Here is a 22,740-nt window from a genome sequence, read left to right as displayed (position 1 = left end):
CTATTTTTTTAATTTGTAATTTTAAAAGACGTAATAAAGATTTGTAATTTTTATTATACATTAATGCTCAAAGTTAACATGATTAATTATTTAATTTATAATACTAAAAAAATTAATACCTAATTATTATTATTAAAGTAATAATTATATTTTTATTGAATTAATTATTTTTAAATAAAAGAATAAGAGATTAAACTTAGATAGTATGATCAAATAACATTTTATTTTTTAAATCTACTTTTTAAAAGTTTTAAATAGTTATATTTTAAAAATTTATTTTTAACTAGTGTTTGAATGTATTTTCAAAATATGCTTTTCTTAGGTCATGTTTGGTAGACTGGAATTGTAGAGATAGAAATGGAATTAGAAAAAGAATTTGAATAAAGTGATGTTTGGTAGACATGAATCATAATTCCCAAGAATCCCAATTTCATGAAAAATAGGTTGAATTGGATTCTTTGTTTAAAGCTATGGAATCAAGGGCAATTCCATAGAATTGTGACTTTTAAGACACTTTTACCCTCATAAAAATTATAGAAAGACAATTTTGCCCTAAAAACATATAACCCTAACCACACTAAAAAATGACCACACCCAATTATAATATATGTGTGTATGTATAAAATATAATACGATATATGTATTTATAATATTTCTTCTATGAAATATTTTACTTATATATAATATTTATCATCTATCTAATATTTTATTTATATACTAAACATGTGAGGAAATTAAAAATTTTTTGTAAAATATTTTACTTATATATAATATTTATCATCTATATAATATTTCATTAACATATAAAATACATAAGAAAATTGAAACACAATTAAGATTTTATTATGTTTTATTTTAATTTCTATATAGGGGTATTTTTGTCCTTTAAGTATAATTTCATTTCCATGTCTTACGTACCAAACAAAAATAATGTAAGGATTCCATCTAATTTTTCTGATATACCAAACATATTTTATAATCCAATTCTATTCCAATTCTGATTTCAATTCTAATTCCGATTCCAATTCTAATTCCATCAAAAACTATTCAATCATATCAAACGAGGCCTTAAGGTATTCTATCTAAATAATTTTTAATATTTTAAAAATAAAATTTTATTTTTTGAATATGAAATGGTGAAAACGAAACAGACCCTACAATATATAAAGTAAATAAACTGGTGAAGGAGTGAAATTTTGCATATTTTTCTGTCTTCCTTCCTCTTCTTTCTGCCTCTCTTCGGTCAATTCTACCCGACGAACCCTAGAATTCCGAATCAACTTTGTTTTCGTCTCAAAATTTGATTTATGCTGTCTGGGTCTACTTTCAAATCTTCCGTGTGGTGTTTTCAGTTGAAATGAGGAGTCTGTTTACCACCAACTTGCAGTTTCTGTAGGATTTTCTTACGGACCTCCAGTTCGACTTTTTTTTTTTTTTGCCCAGATACTGTTTTTCGTCGGGCTATTACCTGTACATGCTTTTGACTTGCTAGTTATTAGTGAGTTCTTGGTCATGGCTAGTCGTCATGGATGGGAGCTGCCTTTTCACAATTTCCAGGTACTTTAGTCCACAATCCATTCTATCTAGTCTTTCCCGGTCTTTGCACATTGTTACTGTTCCAAATGTGGTTTACCCACAAAAGTATTTCACGCGGGGTTTTTCAACTTTGGTTTTATTGCATTTCGTCATCTACTTTTTTGACCTTGTCTGCCCATCTCATGTACAAATGCACGTTTCTTGGCCTCAGCGCCTGGTATCAAGCTTTTTTTCCTTCCTTTTTTCTTTAAATAAATTATCCCCGAGTATGGTTTGATTTAGTGTGCGTTTTGGTATCACGTACTTGCTTTCCTGATAAGTCATTAACAGGCTTCGGGATATTTGCGGAATCACTGACATTTTTGTACGTTATGCTTTTCCTATCAGTTTCTGGACGACCGGATATCTGAACTCCAACAACTACAAAATGAGCCTACTATTTCTTTTAGTAAAGACGCTTTGTTTGCCTTATCATTTATCTCATATACACATTAAAAAGTGAGTTTGGTGTTCGGACAGATTTATTCATGTGAAATTGTGATCTCTTCTTTTTTCAATTAAAGGGGAATGAATCTTGATATAGGTGAGTGGACAATAAGTTATAAGCATATTATTTGGATTTATTTTATCCAATTTGATGTAAATGAAACCTAATCAAGCGGCTAACAAGTTTTAATAAAGCATCATGATATTTAAGTTTTACCCTCCACTTATTTTAGTTACTGATACTGTAAAATTCTAACTTCGAGAAATAAAATTTCATGGATAAGCGTGAAGATGAGTGAGATTGACTTGAGTAAAGCTAAAATAGAATGACATTGAAATCTACCTCTTCTACAGATTCACGAGTTGATAAGATTAAATGTTAGCATGGATGCCAAATTTATTCTTAGTTTCATGTTAGACTATTGAGGAGTTGGATGATCTTCAGAAGCAAATGGCATTAGCAATTCCGGAAATTAATTTTTTTGATTGTGAACAGGTTGTGGCTATAACAGTTTTTTTCCTGTTATCTGTTGCATATTATGCTTTCTTTGCTCCTTTTCTTGGGAGGGACATATATGAGTATATGGCTTTTGGCGTTTACTCAGTCTTGGTGAGCAGCATTCTTTCCTGATCCCTTCTGCAAGTTTGATATTAATGAAGAAAATGTATTTTAAAATTTCATGTTGGGTCTTTCTTCATTGTCTTAAGTTATTGCTGAATTTCAGGCTTTCTCTGTATTTATTCTTTATGTTTGATGCACTGCCATTGATCCTTCTGATCCTGGAATCCTACTTGATGCTGATGAGACCTCAAGGCATACATCACAATTCAATGGAGAGTTGCCAGGTGTGGTTTGAAGATTATTGTAGTGTTTTGATACAATTTTACGGCTCTTAGGTTGATTATGAATATGTTTGAATTCACCACAACGGTATAAAATATATGCATGAGCAGTTCTGGGAAAAGTTTAACTCATGTTATATAGTTTAGTCTCTTCTATCTGAAGTGGGATATATGGGGAGATAGTTCTATGCTATCTTTTTCCCAATTAACTTTACCATTATACTTGTTTAGAATATCTGTGGTATGTAGCTGTAGCAACTAGCAAGCGATGATATAATTTTCTATGGAATTAGATAGTTTAGCATTCTATTATGATTTAACTCCGCCTATGTTTATAGCCGGTCCCAAGCCCGGGTAAAGGAGGAGGGTTGTGTTAGGCCATCAACAGCCAATGTAAAAATTTGTTGAATCTATCATGAACATGGACAATAGACGTTATAATGTTAATGCTAGGTCGTTGCCCGTAAGTAACGCGCTGCATGGCTCGAGTACAGTGATAAGTGAGTTAGAGCCGCTGCATCGGCGCCCGGATGTAGTGTTAAATGAGCAAGGGCTACCGCGTCATTTTGGACGCACGCGGCTAAAGAAGTTAGTCCATAAGAGCAAAATTAGATTTGGTACTTGGAATGTTGGGACATTAAATTGTAAATCTGTAGAGGTTGTAGGGGTTATGATTCAAAGGAAAATCAATATCCTTTGCTTGCAAGAAACAAAATGGCGTGGAGAAGAAGCTAAGGATATTCAAGGTTTCAAACTTTGGTATACAGGAAAAGTAAGTGCACGCAATGGAGTAGGCATCATTATAGATAAGGAGTGGAAGAAGAACGTTGTAGAAGTTAGCAGAATTGGAGACAGAATTATTTCTTTAAAAATGATAATTGGACGTGAGACTGTTAATATTGTTAGCGCTTATGCGCCGCAAGTCGGGACAGAAGCCAGTCTTAAGGAATTATTTTGGGAGGATCTGGAGGGGTTGATTCGACACATACCACAGAGTGAAAAGATTTTTATTGGAGGAGACTTTAATGGGCATGTCGGGAGGGAAGCTGGTCAGTATGCGAGGGTGCATGGTGGTTTTGGTTTTGGAGAGCTAAACAATGAAGGGCAAACTCTTCTTGATTTCTCATTGGCGTATGATTTTAAGATTGCCAACACTTGTTTCAAGAAGAGAGATGAGCATCTCATCACCTACAAAAGTGGAGCCTCAAGGTCGCAGATTGATTTTCTTTTGGTTAGGAACACAGATAGAAAACTTTGTAAAAATTGTAAGGTGATCCCTGGAGATGCTGTAACGACACAACATAGGGTCCTAGTCCTTGATGTGTGTATTATGAGTAAAATCCAAAAACGTCGACAAGTAGTAACACCAAGGATTAGGTGGTGGCAATTAAAAGGTGAGAAGCAAGATATTTTCAAGCGAAATCTTTTGGATAAAGGAATTTGGGATTCTCAGGGAAGTGCTAACATCATATGGGAGGATATGGCTAAAAAGATACGGGAGGTTGCAAAAGTAGTTTTGGGAGAATCGAAAGGTCCTGGTCCGAGAGATAAGGAGTCTTGGTGGTGGAATAATAGTGTACAGGACAAAATCAAGTATAAGAAGAACTGTTTTAAAGCCATACATTTGTGTAACAATGAGGAAAATTGGGAGAGGTACCGTATGGCTAAGAAGGAAACTAAGAGAGCTGTGGGTGAAGCTCGTTCTAAAGCTTTTGAAGAATTTTATAAGAACCTTGAGACGAAGGAAGGAGAGCAAAATATTTATAAGATTGCCAAGAGTAGGGAAAGAAAATCAAGAGATCTAGAACAGGTAAGGTGTATTAAGGATGAAGAGGGAAGAATTTTAGTTACAGATGATGAAATTAAAAATAGATGGGAGACTTATTTTTCTAAACTTTTCAATGATGGAGAGGATTCATCTAGTAACTTGGAGGATTTAGTAACTGGTGAAGGAGAACAAAATTTGTCATTCTATCGAAAAATACGTGATAAGGAGGTAAAGGAAGCTCTTAAGAAAATGGCAAATGGTAGAGCTAACGGACCTGATTGTATATCTATCGAAGCGTGGAAATGTTTAGGTGAAGAAGGGGTGAGATGGTTAACTAAGTTATTTAATGTGATTTTACGGTCCAAGAAAATGCCTGATGAGTGGAGGAGAAGTACATTAATTCCTATTTATAAAAATAAAGGAGATATTCAGAATTGTACTAACTATAGAGGGATTAAACTCATGAGCCACACAATGAAATTGTGGGAGAAAGTAATTGAGCACAGGTTGAGATTGGAGACAAGTATTTCTGAGAATCAATTTGGTTTTATGCCAGGTAGATCAACTACAGAGGCGATTTATCTACTAAGGGGATTAATGGAAAAGTATCGTTGTAAAATAAAGATCTACACATGATTTTTATTGATTTGGAAAAAGCTTATGACCGTATACCAAGAGAAGTGCTTTGGAAAGCGTTGGAAAAAAAGGGAGTACGGATTGCTTATATTAAAGCCATACAAGATATGTATGAGGGGGTAAAAACTAGTATAAGAACGCCTAGTGGTCAAACAAAGGATTTTCCTATAAAGATTGGGCTACATCAGGGATCATCTCTGAGTCCTTATTTGTTCAACTTGATTTTAAATGTTTTGACGGAACATATTCAAGAGGAAATCCCGAAATGTATGCTCTTCGCGGATGATATAGTTCTTATAGCAGAGACAAGAGAAGAGGTTAATTGCAAACTTGAGTTATGGAGGAGGACATTGGAGTCGAAAGGTTTTCGTCTGAGTAGAAGTAAGACGGAATATTTATATTGTAAATTTGATAAAGGACTATTCGAAAATAATTTGGAAGTGAAATTGGGAGATCAAATTATACCTCAAGTGGAAAAGTTTAGATATTTGGGAGCCATTATCCAAAATGATGGCGAAATCAGTGGAGATATTTCACATAGAATTCAAGCTGGGTGGTTTAATTGGAGAAAAGCTAAAGGAGTTATTTGTGACCGTAAGGTGCCTAATAAACTTAAAGGAAAGTTTTATCGTACTGCTATCAGACCGGCAATGTTATATAGTAGTGAATGTTGGGCTCTAACGGGACAGCAAGAGCATAAAGTTGGAGTAGCAGAGATGAGAATGTTACGATGGATGTGCGGACATACACGTAAAGATAAAATTCGAAATGAGCACATACGTGAAAAAGTGAGGGTGGCACCTATTGAGGAAAAAATGGTAGAAAATCGGTTGAGATGGTTTGGGCATGTACAAAGAAGACCAAGGGAGGCACCAGTGAGAAGAGTGGAACATATAACTTTGAGTCCGATTAAGAGAGGTAGAGGAAGGCCTAAGAGAACACTCTTGGAAGTTGTTGAACGTGATCTCTTAATTAATAATATTTCTAAAAGCTTAATAAATGATAGAGCACAATGGCGTCTTGCAATCCATGTAGCCGACCCCACCTAGTGGGATAAAGGCTTGTTGTTGTTGTTGTTGTTGTTGTTGTTAGCATTCTATTATGATTTGCGTATTATATTGCAGAACCAAACAAGATAGGACTACAGGTTGAAGGTATGTCTGACCAGCATGGTTCACATAGTTGCCGGAAACTTGGATGCTTCTTCTTTGGTTTTCTTGTCAGAGAAGATTGCTGCAGTAATGAAGATATTTTACAGCAGCAATCTGGAGGTGACGGCCTTCTATTCTGTACATTGTGTAATGCAGAGGTACATGATTCTTGTGAAAAAAGGAAATAAAATAGAAGACTTGTTATGTTTCTCCTCCCGACTCTCCCAAAGAAGGCCGAAAAAATAGTATGGACTGAAACAAGGTGATGTTTGGGTAGAACATAGCTCAGTCTGCTTTAATGTAGATGGAATTGAAATATGACTTCCCAAAACTTATATGCATAATGACGGAATGGAAAACTAATGCCTCTTTGATGCTTTATGTTTTGGCATAGATAAATAGTTTCTTTTAACAAAAAGCTTTGGGAGTCGCATGCATTACTCTAGTCATTCTTCCTGGTGCACTGTATTATAAATTTTTGTTGAAGACTCCACTTTTCATTTACTTGCCTCACAGCAAATCGAAATGTCATTATGTGATCACAACTTACTGGTTATAACCTGCAGGTCCAGATGTTCAGTAAGCATTGTAGGAGTTGTGCCAAATGTGTTGATGGATTTGATCACCATTGCCGGGTAATCCCCTCCCCCCCCCCCAAAAAAAAAAAAAAAAACCTGCTCCGACTCATTTGCTCAAGTTTTCATGCTCATTGTTGTGTTGTCACGGGTTGAAGGTCAGTTTTTTATATGAACTAAGAAGATTAAATTTAACTAATAAAAAGCCTTGGAAGCTTATAAGTCTCAATTTTCCACAACTTTGCATTGATTCTGCATGGTGTACTTCTAGAATGGTATTAATGTAGGATAAGAAAACTATTTTTATTATTTGTTATAATTATGACTATGATTTGCAATTAATTTCTTTGGTAATTTAATATTAGGTCGGAGTTATCAGTTTTGATGTTTTAAATAGGGAATTATCCCTTTATGTTATTTAAATAGGGATAGGATTTCTCATGTTTGTTTTCTATGAATAGGTATTTCGTTAGTCATAGTTGCTACCCTCTCTAATTGATCAATAATTTTGAGGTTTGATTTAGAATGTGCTATGCAAATTTCCTATTGGTTTTACATCAAACTGGTTTCATAGCATGACCGTAGTCCACCTATGTGTTCATTATTTCTTGGAATTTGTTTCCCCTATGGTTCTGCTCATTCTTTTTGTTGTTCTGTCACCAGAAACAGCTCAAACTTCAGTGTTCTTGAAGTTGCTTAAAAGAAAAAAGATAACTCTCATGAAATTTTAACTTATTGCTATCTAATGTTCAATGGCATTATGCCAACACCTCTCATCTTTCTAAAGTACTCCTGCCGTTGCCTATTTATAAGAAACAAATCATAATTAAATTTTAACTATCATTTACTTTTTATGAATGGGCCTGGAGGGAGTACTAATTTGTGGCACCTAAGCCATTCCTATTATTATTGCAATGCACCACCACTCGATTGCCGGAAAGTTGGTGATAGAATATGGGATAGTGGTTAATTAAGATAATTAGGGTTAATCTAGGATATTCAGCTTATACATTAGGGATATTTAAATAAAGATATTTGTCAATTAGGATTTATTTGTTATCTTAGATTTATTTATCTTTAATAAAATAGAATATTAGTATCCTATCAGCATTTTTTAAAATTTAAATTAGATTTATAATTTGAATTTAAATTATTGTTTTATTATTTTAGGGCTCTAGAAATAATCATAGGGTTTCTCAGTTGATTCATACTGTACTTGATTAGTGAATAAGAATTTGCATGTTTCTCTCTATTCCTTTCTCTTCCTCCCTTCTCTTTTCTCCCTCTTCCCCTTTCCCCTTCCCATTTCACATCAGTTGGCATACCACATTTTTTTTTATTTTAACAGTTCTTTGTAATTAAAGTCTAAAATTTCATGTGGATTATTATGAGTCATGATAAGGTATGACTTAGCCTTCTGGGCAGCAACCCACATTCACCTAAAACAGGCCAGGCTGAGTGAGAATGATGGGGGAGTGGGGAGAGGTCTGACTTGGTCATTCAAAGGGAAGTTATTGATTAATTACCAATGAAAGCATCTGTGCATAACTGCCATTAAGGGAATAATATGCATCTGTTATGATTGTAGGAAACAGTAGGCATCAGGTGTACTTATAGTTATGTAGTATTTAGTATGAATAGCAGTAGGCAGTACGGTAGAACCGTAGAAGCTATCTAGACTTTATTATTCACCTTCTATTTGGAGATTCTCCATTTGTTTATTAGAGAAAATCAGTATTTAAGATTCTTGTACCATTTCCTCTAGTAAATCTTGCACTATTTACTCATCTAGAGATAATTCTACCTGGAAGAATGAACAACCACAACAGCAAAGATTTCTCATGGATGATGACTTCGCTACTTTTATGAGAAAAGAGTTAAAGAAAATAAAAGATAGTATTTCAGAAATTGAAGATGGAGTTCGTGACCTAAGTACAAATATGAACAAAATCAATGAAAATGTTTAACATTATAGGAAAAGTGTCTGAAGTGATGAACTTGCAGGGACAGCCAGACAGTGCTTGAAGGACAAAGCTTTAAGAGATAAAAGACACAAAACTTGAAGAGATAGGGCAAATCAATGTTGAGATTATTCAAGAGGATAACAAAAATAAAGTTGCTACTTATTCCTTATATGGATGAAGAGATCAAATAATGATGTTGTTGATAATTCTCTGCATATAAAATTTGTCTTGTTTGTTATCCCTGAAGTTTTTGTAGAAACAAAATGACATTTTGAGTTTTGATTTCAGAACTGCAACTACCACTGCCTACTGATTCTTTGTCATCACAAACCATATGAACGCTCTCAGCTGGCACACAAAATGGAATGGGAAAGAGAATGGAATAAAAAAAGTGATTCTGTGAATAAAAGAAATGTCTTTGGTGTGGAATTGAGAAGAAAATATTTCTCATTGATACAGAATATTGGAATACAACTAGGTATTTGTACACTAGGGTGGAGAAAAATGCTAATGATGACTAATAAAGACTAATAAAGCTTGGGAATATTTACAATAGTAGTAATATCTTTACAATAAATGTCTAATATTTCCACACTCCCCTTCAAGTTGGATCATAGATGCTAATTATGTCCAACTTGCCTATGCAATTTTCAAATGTAGGTTCAATAAATCCTTTAGTCAAAACATTAGCGGCTTGCAACTTGATAGGTAAATATGTCAAACATAAAATTCCTTCTACTTTTTCTTTGATGAAGTGTCAATCTATCTCAACCCGTTTAGATTTGTCATGTTGTATTAGATTTAAGGCCATATTTATGGCATCCTTATTATCACAGTTGAGCTTTAATGGTGACTTGTTCCCACCTGTATTTCATTTAAGACTCGTTTTAGCCAAAACTCCTCTGCTATTCCTTGGGCCAAAGCTCTTAATTCAGATTTAGCACTGCTTCTTGAAACAACTTGTTGCTTTTGGCTTCTCCACGTAACCAAATTTCCCCACACAAATGAACAATAACCAGAGGTTGATCTTTAATCTTTATAGGTTCTACCCTAACTTGCATCAGTGTAAACTTCAATGGATCTTTGCTCATGTTTTTTGAAGAATAGGCCTCTACCAGGAGTACCTTTCAAATATCTCAAAATCCTGTAGATTGCCTCCATATGACTCTTCATGGACAATTCATATATTAATTGGCTACACTGACAGCGAATGCTATATCTAGTCTCGTATGAGAAAGATATGTCACCTTTCTAACAAGCTTTTGATATCTCTCATTGTCAGCTGCTTCTTCTTTAGCTTCCTCCTCTTCTTCTTCACCTTCCCTTAGCTTCTTCTTTGGTTTCTTGATTTCAACAAGGGTTTTAACAGGTTTGTAACCCAACATACCTGTCTCCTTCAGGAGATCAATTATATATTTTCTCTGAGAGACATAGATTCATCTTCTTGACCTTGCAACTTCCATCTCAAGAAAGTATTTTAGCTTCCTGAGATCCTTGACTTCAAATTCCTTGTCAAGGGCACCTTTTACTCTTTCTATCTCCTCAAAATAATCTCTAGTGAGTATTATGTCATCGACATAGAAGATAAAGATACATTTCTTGCTTCCCTCAACGTTAACAAACATTGCATGATTCGAAAGAGCTTGCTTGTAACTTTCAAACTTTAGGACTCTCAAAACTTGTCAAACCAAGCCCTTGGTGACTGTTTCAAGCCATATATAAACTTTTTCAGTTTACAGATTTGATTGCCTTTATCAAACTCGAGAGGTAGAGTCATATAGGCTTTTTCCTTCAACTCTATTTAGAAATGCATTTTTGATGTCAAGTTGATGAAGTGGTTAATAAGACTTATTCAAGAGGGAAGCGTCAGAAGATAAATTAGGATTGATTTCATTATTGTTTGATTTAGTATTTGATTTAGTTTTTATTTAGATATTTTCCTAGATTTTATTTAACTATTTAGTTGTTTAGATTTTATTTAGTATTTTATTTATTTAGATTTTATCTTGTATTTTAAATTTTAGGAGATTCTATTTAATTATCTAGTTATCTGGTTTTATTCATTATTTTAGATTGTATTTAACTTTATAAATATGACTAGCAACTTAGAAGCTAGCATATCATTTTTTCATCAATAAAATAGTTCTTGAACTCTTTCAAGATTCTCCTAAGTGTGGCTATTGAGAAAAATATATAACGAGATTCTTATTCTATATCATCTTAATAGATTTATTTCTCTTATTTCATTTTATTATCTCGAGCGACTAACGGTGGCCACTCAAGATTAGCTGCTATAGATGATAATACTTTGATCGTATTCAGTTTTGCCATTGGAGGAAATGTTTCTTCATAGTCCAAATCATATGTCTGGGTAAACTCCCATGCAACCAAACATGCTTTCAATTTGTCAAGAGCTCCATCAGCCTTGTATTTTAGGGTAAACACCTACTTACAACTCACTTTTTTCTTTCTTTTAGGTAGTTGAACAAGTTCCCATGTTCTATTCTTTTCTAAGGCTCTCATTTCTTCCGTGATAGCACTCTGCCATTCAAGAATGCTTAAGGCTTCCTGTGTAGTCTCAGGTACCTTTACCTTATCAAGGCTAGTAATAAAAGCCTGATATTGAGGAGAAAGTGCATTGTATGAAACAAACCTATTTATTGGATGGAAAGTACATGAAAAAGATTGCTTCCTCAAAGCGATAGGAAGATCAAGATCAGTAGATTCACTTATTTGTTCTATATTGTCTAGCTTTGGGTTTTCAGGAGTTGTCCTAAATTCTACGTCTCCATGAGTTTTTGCTTTAGGAGCTACCTTTGGTTTTGACTCTCTTGGTGCTTTAGGTACAAGTTGCTTACTATCATTCGATTTCCTTTCACGAGTGTAAACCGATAGTTATCTCTTTTGTGGTCTTTCTGTTTCTCCCCTTGTCTCCTTGTGTTCCTCAGATTGTGACATAAGAGAGGATGAAGGTAAAGACTCAGATGAAGGTAACGACTCAGGGTTTCGTGGTAATAATAGTTCAATATGCACTAGTTCTCTTTGGAGTTCTTGTTCCCAAGTTTGAGATTCTCGTATGCTCTCCCCTTGAATCAAATAATTGGGATAGAATGGAGTTCATTCATGAAAAGTAACATCAAGGCTTACAAATGTGTGTTTTGAAGTAGGGTTGAAGCATTTGTATCCTTTCTGAGCAATAGAATAGCCAACGAATATGAATTTGATTGCTTGAGGTTCAAGTTTGGTATGTTGATGGTTATGGATAAAGGTTGTGCAACTAAACACTTGAAGCTGAAGATTGGTTCAATATGGGATGTGGAGAAAATACTTTGCAATTTATGCAGAGGAATTTCAAAGGATAAGATTTGACTGGGCTTACGATTGATGAGGTAGGTTGCAGACAAAATAGCATCCCCCCAATAAAACTTAGGCACCTTGCAAGTAAACATGAGTGCTCTAGCAACATTAAGTATATGACAATTTTTCTTTTCTTCAACCCCATTTTGTTGGGGCGTATGGGCATAAGAATTGATACGAACAGTATCGTGCATTTGGAGGAAAGTATTCAAAGATCGGTTAAAGTATTCAGTGTCATTGTTAGTGTGTAAGACTTGAATTGTGGTATTAAACTGGGTTTTGATCGTGTTGAAGAAATTCATGAATGTGGATGTGGCCTCAGAGTTGTTTTGTAAAAGATAAACTCAATAGACATGAGTGTGATCATTAATGAAGGAAATGAATCATGTTGCCTTAGTGCGGTTGGGTGTATGGGATGGTCGCTATAAGTCCCCATGAATGGTTGTGAAAGGCTTGGTTGGTGTGTAAATGGCTTTGGGAAAGGATGTTCAATGGTGTTTGGCAAGTTCACACACTTCACAATGAATGTCATTGATATTTAGGGTTAGACATAAAGTTGGGAACAATCGTTGAAGGTAATGAAAGTTAAGATGACCCATCCTCTTATGCCACAACATAAAATTATTAACTTTAGAGATAGATGCAGAATTACCAATAACTGGTGAGTTACCTACTTGAGGGGTGACTTTAAAGTAATAGAGTCCCTCATACTTCTTAGCACTTCCGATTGTCATTCTAGATAATAGATCTTGAAACACACAATGGGATGGGACGAATTTAGCATAACAATTTGATTGGTTGGTCAATTGACTAATTGAAAGTAAGTTGCAATCAAGTTTTAGCACATGAAGTACAGATTCCAATATTATGGAATCAGAAATTTGAATACTCCCTTTTCCCACTACAAGTGCTAAGGGGCCATCTACAATCTTGACTTTGATATTCCTAGCGCATGGGGTATAAGTGATAAACAACTCATGATAACACGTCATATGGTTGGAGTCCTGAATCAACAATCCAAACTATGGTGTTGCACGATGTCTTTAAAGCCTGGAGAAATGTTCCTCTTTTGGCCACAGACGGTCGAGACCTATATTTTTCCACTAATGCTACAGAGCCATATTTAGTCATCGACATCATAGGACTTATGACCGTCCAAATGACCATTTCTAGGGCTTCCCATGAGATGAAACCCATACATAAGAAAGGAATCAGCAGGAGCATTTGATTGGTACTCCAAAAGTCTTCAAACAGAGGCCTGAACATACTGTAGAGACAATAAAAATTCAAAAAGAGTACCCAACTGTAGTAATCTTTGGGATCTCACCAGAAATCTTGTTTCATCGCTAGAGAGATGAGCAGCAACCTGAATGGCAATGAGACGTGCCCCCATGTGCCACCTAAGTAGTTTTGGCGCTAGATCTAGAAGCCGTCAACCACAGCGAGCTTTGGGGATTCTGTTGGTCGAGGCTTGCTGACCACTAGGCTTGCTGACCACTCTTCAAACAGAGGCCTGAACATACTGTAGAGACAATAAAATATTATCACATTCATAACTTTCTTAGGGCATAAAACACTTTGCCTCATGGAACCATGACCTAGAAACCCTTATGTTGATTTCGAATCTTTCGCTTTGATACCATGTGAAATTGAAAAGAAAATGTTTCTCATTGATACAGAATATTGGAATACAATTAGGTATTTATACACTAGGGTGGAGAAAAATACTATTAATGACCAATAACTACTAATAAAGACTAATAAAACCTAGGAATATTTACAATAGTAAATATCTTTACAATAAATGTCTAATACTTCCACATTTGGTATCTTTTGAATGATAAAAAAGGTTGGAAAACTTAATGTGCAAGTCTTCTAGTTTTCCTTGATTTTGAATTTGGTCCTTATAATTATTTTGTTTTAATTAAGTTCTTGTAGATTGATTAATTAAAGATATTAGTCCTTGAAGGTTAAAATTATTAATGAGTAATTAACTTTTTGAAAACAAAAACATTCTTAAAATTTATAGAAAAGTTGATTTAATACGATGTTTACATTTTTATTATTTTTTTATGAAAAATTTATAAATATAAAATTTATGTAGGAAACATAACCTAGTTGTATAAATTGAGTTAAAAAATTATGTAATTACTTATAAAGTTATATAATATTTTAATAAAAATATAAACAATCTTAATTTCATTTTTTAAAGGAAAAAAATTCAAAGACTTTAACCCTTAGGGATTAACATAATTAATTGATCAAACTATAAGTATTTGGTTAATACAAAATAAATTATAGTGACCTAATTCAAAATTGAGAAACTAGAAGGACTTGGAGATTAATTTTCCCAAAAAGTTATAAAAAGAGAGTTAAGTAATAATAGAGATATAATAGACATCGCATATATTGATATTTGTGCTAGGAAATCCTTTTCCTTTTCCGGGGATGATACCTAACATGGATTAGAAGAGAACCTGATCATACCTTTTAGATATTTGAGATTATGTGTTCTCTGCACACTTTTTGTCTCCCTGGCTTATATCACTCAATTATTCAACTGCTAGTATCTTTGACTCAAGATTCTTAGGAAAGCAACATACATGTTTTTTTTTTCAGTGGTTGAACAATTGTGTTGGAAGAAAGAATTACGTCACATTTGTGTGCCTCTTGGCAGTGAGCATTGTTTGGGTAAGATTATTCTTAATATATTTTTTCCTGTCATTTTCACATAAGAAATACCTTCCATTTTAGAATTCTGTAATTTATTATTTTATATGCAAGGATGTTGTAGCTTATGGTTGAATTTGGAGCTGGGATTGCTGTGCTCATCCGATGCTTTGTTGATAAAAGGGGTACAGAAAATCAAATTGCTGAAAAACTTGGGGTTGGATTCTCTCAGGCCCCTTTCGCTACAATAGTGGTATATTCACTCTCTATCGCATCTCTTTTTCATTCTTCCTTTCTGTTTTGAATTTTCATATTGGAATTTAGGGTATTGTTAGTGGAGGACATCAAACCCCTGATTTAGTCTAAGGTCATAGTGATATTAATCATGTGCGAATAGTACTAGTATGTTTGTTATATGGGAACTAGGGGCTGGAAGTAATTAGGAAATTAGGTTCAAGGGTGTTTAGGAATTTATTTGCATGTTTCTTTTTGTATAAATAGGGGATGATCTGCGTATGTCTAAGGTATGAATGAAATACTATTTTGGCTTATTAGATAATTAGGGCTTCTATTATGTATCAAGTGGTATCAGGGCTAGTGGGATGTCTGGTTGGACTAGTGATGTATCAGAATAATTCAGAGAGAGAGAGAAATAGAGAGGGATAGGAAGAATAAGAGGGAAGAACAGATAAGAGAAAGGAGATTCAGAGACTGAGAGGAGAGAATGAGAAACAAGAGAGATATTGTACTGAATAGTACGCTCAATCTTATTGACATCAAAAAGCATCGGATTTACAAGTGTATGTCAGGGTATTTATAGGCTCTAATCCATCTTAATCAACTAACGGCTAATTTCCCAAAAGTAATCCAACTGATAACTAACCATAACTGTCATAATTATAATGACATAACAAGTGGTGGAGCTACAGGTGGTCCTGAAGCTCAACCAAGATCTTCAGGAAAGGTTTAGCAACTTTGCACAAAAGTGGGATGAATTCCTTACACGCTTGGCCAAGAAATCAAGACTTACCCCTTCGCATAACAAAGTAAAGAATAGGGATGAGCTTGAACTTGTTGTGGAGCAAGATGGGTGGGATAAGGATAACGAAAACAAATAAAAATCGAACAGCAGAAAAGGAGGGGATAAGTAAGTTGATGAAATCATGCCAGGAACTGAAGAGGTTGAAGGGTTGCTGAACAAGAAAGAGTGGGGGGAAGAGTTTGATGTTGGTCTCTCGAAAATGTAGCTCCTTTTTGTCTCACTTTTGATTCTTTTAAGCAATGCCTTCTCATGGTCATCCACGATCAGGAGCTGATCTCACCTCTCAATGCCCTTGGTGCCTACAACCTACAAAGAGGAAAATTCACAGACCCTCTGCTCTTCTCATGTGCCTTATGCAATGTGTGGGCTGTGTAGCACATGTCCTCTTCAATGTGTTACTTTGACTACACACGCTCTACAGTAACATCCTTGCCTCCTGCAACAACTTGGACTCTCATGGCCCGGCAAGAGCAGCTTCAATTCCCTTAGCCTTTGGACCCAAAACACCAGCATTTTTGGAAATCCAGAAAGAAGGGTGGAGTCGAATAGCCTCTTGCAACACCAGCATTTGGCAGTGTGATTTAATTCAAAACCAGTACTGGCTTGGTGCAAAGGGGCAATGGGTATGGACAATTTTTCATTCTTTGGTGGGGCCAGATTATTATGCTGGCATTTTGCCCCTTGTAGTTGCTGGAAAATATTGAATAGAACCTGGGTATGTAAGTTTGATGCAAAACAAGGTTCTTTTGTTGGGCTTTTGCAAGAAGTAGCCCTCGTGGGTTCTGTCAGGGATGTGGTTGAGAAGGCTACAATGTTTCGTGGGCTTTATGCAGAGCTGTATATTAACTTAAACCATCCAGGAGTTATGGGTCTGCTTTGTCATGAGAGAAGCGCGGATCATCAGTTCTTTTGCTGGAAACTATTCTGCATCCTCTTGAATGATATTTTTTTCCCCTTTCTTTAAGTTGAATGAAGATTAGTTAACGGTGTAAAACAAAGGAATAAAAGAGGGGTGAGAAAAGAACAGAAGAGAAAATGATCCTTCAGGCAGTAAATGGAGTGGTTGGGTGGCACGAACATGATGCGAGTTGGGTGTCCACCTCAAATCCTATGTTACGACATATGGGCATAGATTGAAGAGTTTGGCATGCAAAGGAGCTCTTACAGCGTGTGGTTCAAGTCTAGAGACGAGACTTCTGTGGATGGAGCTATCTGGACCTTGCGCCTCTGGTTGAGAGTTTGTAAAGTTCTGACAAGCTTTCTGGCAAATTTGGGAGTGTGAGAGGCATTGGAGGGAGTGTTTAGAATGTAACTGTGCTCTTATGCCAAAGTGATGTAAAACAAAGGAAGCAAAGAGGGAGAAGGGAAGAAGAGAAGAGGAGAGCACAGATTTCATTATGCTAAATCCCATGGCCTGCCTTTAGTTCAACTAGTGAGGGCTTTATATATAGAGCCCAATAATTCCTAATAATGTAAAAGTAAAAAATAATTTAATTGAAACAAATTCACTTTAAATATTGATTAATACTTTATAATCTAATCTTAATTAAAACCGTATTTCCTACATTTATTTTTATTCCTAATTTAGAAATAATCTTTTCTAATATCTTTCCATTCTAAGTAATTGAAGGCATGCATCAACGTATTACAAAATTCTAAAATGGTGATCAGGCAATATGTACGGCTGTCTCCTTGCTGGCAGCTATACCTTTGGGAGAATTATTTTTTTTCCATATGATCCTGATTAGAAAGGTATCTTCAGTTCTTCATAAACTTTACTACCTACTGACAACTCTATATAGCTTGTAAGCAAACATTTTCTTTGCCAGGGAATCACAACACGAGTACGTTGTTGCAATGAGAACACTAAGTGAGGCTGGACCGTCAGTGGATGAGTGGAAGAAGCTCTATTGGAAGGAGTCTGCAATATAAAGGTGCTTGGTGTACGCCTCCAAGAATTTTTATGGACCACCAGGTATTGCCAGCACTGGACAATGGCCTGGTTTCCCTAAGGATATTTACCAGTCTTTTTACATTAACTATAGACACTTAACGGTGGTGTATAATTAAGGAGAATTGAGTGAAGCAAACTAGTTCTTTGAACACATGATGCTGTTGCTATTTAATATGAAACGCATTTTTCCTTCTTCTTCTGCAAATGTGTGCTTTATTTGTGATTACATGCTAGGCTAAAGGACATTGTATTTCTTTGTTCAAAATGGAAATAAAGAAGTGCTAGAATTTAATGATGAAGGTATCCGTCATGCCATTAGCTAAAATTAGAATAATAATATACAGTGGTGGCAGTCACATGTAAGCAGTTGGCAAAATTTTCAAATTCCATGCTCCATGTCAATTTCGTGTCCTTCAGTTTTTAGTCCATGTTGCTGTGGTTATATTATTGTGACATGGGCAACAAACATTCTTTATGTAAATAGTCAAAAGACCAGATATGTAACAATCAGAGGCTGATTTTGTGGCATAGTTTAGGGAACAATTTTCCTTAATCTTTGTACTGTGCTATATCTATTTCCGAACCCTTTGTACATATAATTAATATCAATGAGATTCGGTGTTCTCTATCTGACCACAGTTGTCTACCTTTCTCATAAGAATTGGAGAATGTGGCGTGTCATGATGATAATTTAGATTTAAATTTATATTTTATTTGGTGTATTTCCATTGGAGATGTTATACACACCCTATCCTTTTTTTCTGGATTTAATTCCTTGTCTGGCCTATGTTAAGCAGGATGAAATTATACCGCATTTGGAGCCAGGACGGCTACCATCCACTGTTGATCCAGACATGATACAGCCACCTGACAAGGAAAAGAAATTAAATCAGCGTCCAGTGCGAATCAGTGCATGGAAACTAGCAAAATTGGATTCTAATGAGGCTGCAAAGGCATGTGCAAAAGCAAGAGCATCATCATCTGTGCTTCATCCAATTAGTTCTCGACCTTATCCACATGATGCTGATCATTTATCACCTAGCAATGAGAGCAGAAGAAGCAGTCCGGTTGGCAACCGAGGATTTGGGAAAGATGGAGCATCAAGGTCATCTCCTTCCAAGAGCTCGTATCCACCCAGTTATGTGAGCAGGGAAGATAGTATCAGTATCTCGAGCAGTCCTCAACACTCGAACTTGGCTACTTCGCCAATGATGCAGCAGCAGCAGAGTTCAAACAGAGATCATATGAATCCCGTGTATGAGCAATCATCCGCAAATCAGTCACCATGGTCAGCTAAAGAAAGGGAAAGAAGCAGTGTACGTGCAATTCAGGTTGCCATGAGAAACAGCAGATTGGCCATTGCTGAAGACGGAAGATCGTCAGTGTTTTGGGATCAAGAAGCTGGGCGCTTTGTGGCTTCGTCAGGGCACAGCAGCAGTCAGATTTCTGGGAGAGAGTTATTGTACACGGAGCATTCTATATTCTATGGAAGCCCGGTGGTGAATGAACGGCCAACAGGGGAAGCCGGTAATGTGGGTAGAGGTGACCGGCTGCCCGTGTTTGTTGCCGGTTATTCCCAGCAAAACAAGTTCCCTTCTAGACAACGCTACTAGAGCCGTGTCCCCTAGGTCGACGTGGATTAACAATGCATTGGATATTCGCGCCTCAAACGATAGCACATGGGAAAAAAGGATGGCAAAATCTACCTTTACTTTTTCAGCAGATTGAACCAAATATAATCAGATGAGTTGTAATTTATTCCAATAGTGGAAGTTTCCAATATTTTTGCACATTTTTAGGAAATTATGCTATGTTCTTAAATTTGTCAAAGAAAAATCCAAAAACCTCAATTTTACAATTTTTGAGAGGGCTTATTAATTAAAAATGTCCAGGCTTTTGAGTAGGGCTGTGTAAAAGTCTTCCAGTCCTGTCTGGTCCAGTCCAACCCGAGATGGTTTCAGTCTTGTTCGGTCTGTATAGTCACTGGTCCTTCAGGACCAAAAGGACTAAAAAGATCAGACTATTTTTTCAGGTTGGACTGGACAAGAGACCAGGCATCCGGACCACTTGGTTCAGTCAGTCCTATTAATTTTTTTTATTATAATTATAATTAATTTATTTTTGACAAATGTTTAAAGTGTAATTGATGCTAAGGAGATGATTGCATAAAGATTTATTAAATTTGTTTCTAAATTGTTATTGTAATATAGTGTTGTTGAATTTTTTGAGTACTGTTTTTATTAAAGTTTATAAATTTAAATAATTTAGACTATAATAAAAATATTTTTTTTTATTGTTAGAAATTATTATGGATTTATTATTATTATAAGTATTTTTACTATCTTAATTGAGTTTATTATGTTGGAATGGATTATTGCCTCTCATAGAATAAAAAGAGTGAAAAAAAGTTAAGTGAGTACTGGACTGACAGGACCAGTCTCCCAGTCCTATGGACCAAGTCCGGTCCTGTTAATCTTCGGGTTATTACTGGACAAGACTGGACTACGGGTTGCCTAACCCAGTTTTTTTCATGAAAGAGACCGGACTTCGGTTTAGGGTGAAGTTCAGTGACGTCCAGTCTTTTGTGCAGCCCTATTTTTGAGGAATCCCTGAAATGAAAAAAAAAAAAGGAGTAAATGAGGAGAGGGAGAGGCAGAGGGGTAATGTGAGGAGTGGATGGGATTTGGGGGGTTGAAAAGTCGGATGGTGGGTGATGATGAATGAAAAGCGAGGAGATGAGCATGGCAACTTGGTGCTCATCCTGCAGGTGCAGCTTCATCATTAAAAACAGCTTCTCTGAATATGGACCTTCCAACCACCCTAACCAATTCTCCAGAAGATCGTCCGCCGCGCTTCTCGTTTCCGCCCTCCCCCTCTCCTTCCTTTGCCTCCCCACTCCTCCTGTCGTCGCTCGCGACAGACGCTTCAGCTCTACCATCCCCATTCAAGACTACCTTTCTTCCAGTTAAGTTTTCTTTTCATTCCCCCAAATACTTATTATTGACCTGGATTGGCCGTTCCTCACTTGCGTTTCATGTTTGTGCTCTTTGATTCAGTTGATGGATTGAAATACTACGATTTGGTTGAGGGAAAGGGTCCTGTAGCGGAGAAAGATCGGCTGTTCTGGTCAGGAGTGGAACGTGTTATACAAATCTTGCTGTTCCTTTTTTCCTCTTGATTTACTGTTGGCTCCTTCTCGCAGGTGCACTTTGACTGCATATATCGTGGAATTACGGCGGTATCGAGCAGAGAATCTAAACTCCTTGCCGGAAATCGTATTATAGCTCAGGTTCCCTCTTCTTTAAGACTTTAACTTGGTGTTGCCGGTTTCAGTGTGGCGAGCCAAACGCCTGATGCATTCTTTGTGCTATTCTAAAGCCTTATGAGTTCACGGTCGGATCTCCGCCTGGAAAGGAACGGAAACGCGAGTTTGTAGACAACCCGAATGGTCTATTCTCAGCCCAAGCAGCACCGAAGCCTCCCGCTGCCTTGTATTCCGTAACGGAAGGGATGCGGACCGGTGGAAAGGTGTTGCGGACAATCCCTAATTATCTTGCTGCTACCGATACTCTTGTCAATTATATTTGAGCGTTTTCTGTTTGAATGCTTGCAGCGAACTGTGATTGTCACTCCCGACAAGGGATACGGCCAAAAGGGGATGAATGAGATTCCGGTGAAGCCCTCATTTCTTCAACTTATTCTTTTGCCACCAACCTTTTCTAACGTTTGTTACTGTTATTGCAGCCCGGAGCTACGTTTCAACTCAATATTGAACTTTTGCAGGTAGTACCGACTGAAAAGTGAAATCGATTTGATCCCTGGATAGACATCTTGATTAGCCTTACACTTGTGATGCCTCGACGCTTTTTTCCCCCTTCTTCTCGCGGGAAGGGAAGCGGAGAGAATGTCTCAAAGCATGAACCTTCATTCTTTGGGATCGCCATTGTAATTGTAATTCTTGTTTGCCTTTTGTCCTTGGCCCCGTGCTAGCATGTTGTGGTACTGTTGTTATGACTCAGAATGAGGCATCTTTATTTGACAACATAATTCACAGATCATCTTGGTTTGTAAATGTGGGCAGCTTCATCTTTATAGATGTTTGGATAATTTTTTCTATTATCACTTATCAGTAGGTATGAATAGAAAGCACCACATGTAAAACACTAATTTGATACGCGCTAGTAGAACACCAGCAAAACTGAAAAATAGTTGCCATCAACATTAGAATTTAAAATGTTTTGACATTACAACAATGAACGTCTCAATTATTGTTCTTTGACATCTCATGCTTACGAAGCATGCTAGAAGAGTTGGTCGATTTCAAGATTGTTTATCTCAATCTTTTGAATCACAGGGATTAAGGGAATTTTTTTTGTTTTTGTTTTTAAAAACTGTTTTCTGATTTTAAAAACAAAAACAAAAAAAATCACTTGAATAACAGATTTGGATTTAATTGTTTTTAAAACTATTTTTATTTTTTTAAAACAAAAAATAGAAATATCTTAGAATTATGTTCATTTTATTTTTCTTATTTTCAAAACACATTATATTTGATTATTAAAAAATATAGTTAGCTTAATCAATTTCTATTATAAACCATAACTATTTTTATTGTAAAATTGTTTTTAAATTAATACAACCAAATATATTTTTATCAAATAGGTCCTAACTCAGATTGTGAAGGGATTAAGTTGTACTAATGGAACTATAGTAAGTACATGAGTTGCATTAACAAGACACGTAAATATCCTAGAAACT

At 35.8% G+C, this 22,740-nt stretch overlaps 2 protein-coding genes across 2 annotated transcripts; both read left to right on the top strand.

Annotated features, from left to right (window-relative positions):
- Nucleotides 1-1,210: 1,210 nt before the first annotated feature.
- On the top strand, nucleotides 1,211-19,840 carry LOC129302883 (protein S-acyltransferase 21). Its single transcript, XM_054941771.1, is given in 12 exon segments — nucleotides 1,211-1,557; nucleotides 2,519-2,632; nucleotides 2,748-2,868; nucleotides 6,394-6,578; nucleotides 6,987-7,055; nucleotides 14,936-15,007; nucleotides 15,111-15,239; nucleotides 17,700-17,780; nucleotides 17,858-17,868; nucleotides 17,870-17,920; nucleotides 17,922-18,003; nucleotides 18,780-19,840. Coding segments are annotated over 12 exon segments (1,776 nt in total). The 5' UTR covers nucleotides 1,211-1,512; the 3' UTR covers nucleotides 19,596-19,840.
- Nucleotides 19,841-20,612: 772 nt separating this feature from the next.
- On the top strand, nucleotides 20,613-22,054 carry LOC129303770 (peptidyl-prolyl cis-trans isomerase FKBP18, chloroplastic). The gene is made up of 6 exons (XM_054943288.1): nucleotides 20,613-20,946; nucleotides 21,039-21,087; nucleotides 21,163-21,271; nucleotides 21,361-21,510; nucleotides 21,596-21,655; nucleotides 21,727-22,054. Exons 1-6 carry the CDS (start codon nucleotides 20,703-20,705, stop codon nucleotides 21,784-21,786), a joined length of 672 nt encoding a protein of 223 aa, XP_054799263.1. The 5' UTR covers nucleotides 20,613-20,702; the 3' UTR covers nucleotides 21,787-22,054.
- The last annotated feature ends 686 nt before the right edge of the window (nucleotides 22,055-22,740 follow it).

Source organism: Prosopis cineraria, unplaced genomic scaffold (assembly GCF_029017545.1).
Source record: "Prosopis cineraria cultivar Desert tree isolate PC_DT_omini unplaced genomic scaffold, ASM2901754v1 PC2, whole genome shotgun sequence".
NCBI classification, from domain to species: Eukaryota; Viridiplantae; Streptophyta; class Magnoliopsida; order Fabales; family Fabaceae; genus Prosopis; species Prosopis cineraria.
Note: the sequence above shows the minus strand (reverse complement) of the source record. Positions and strands in the feature narration are given on the sequence as shown.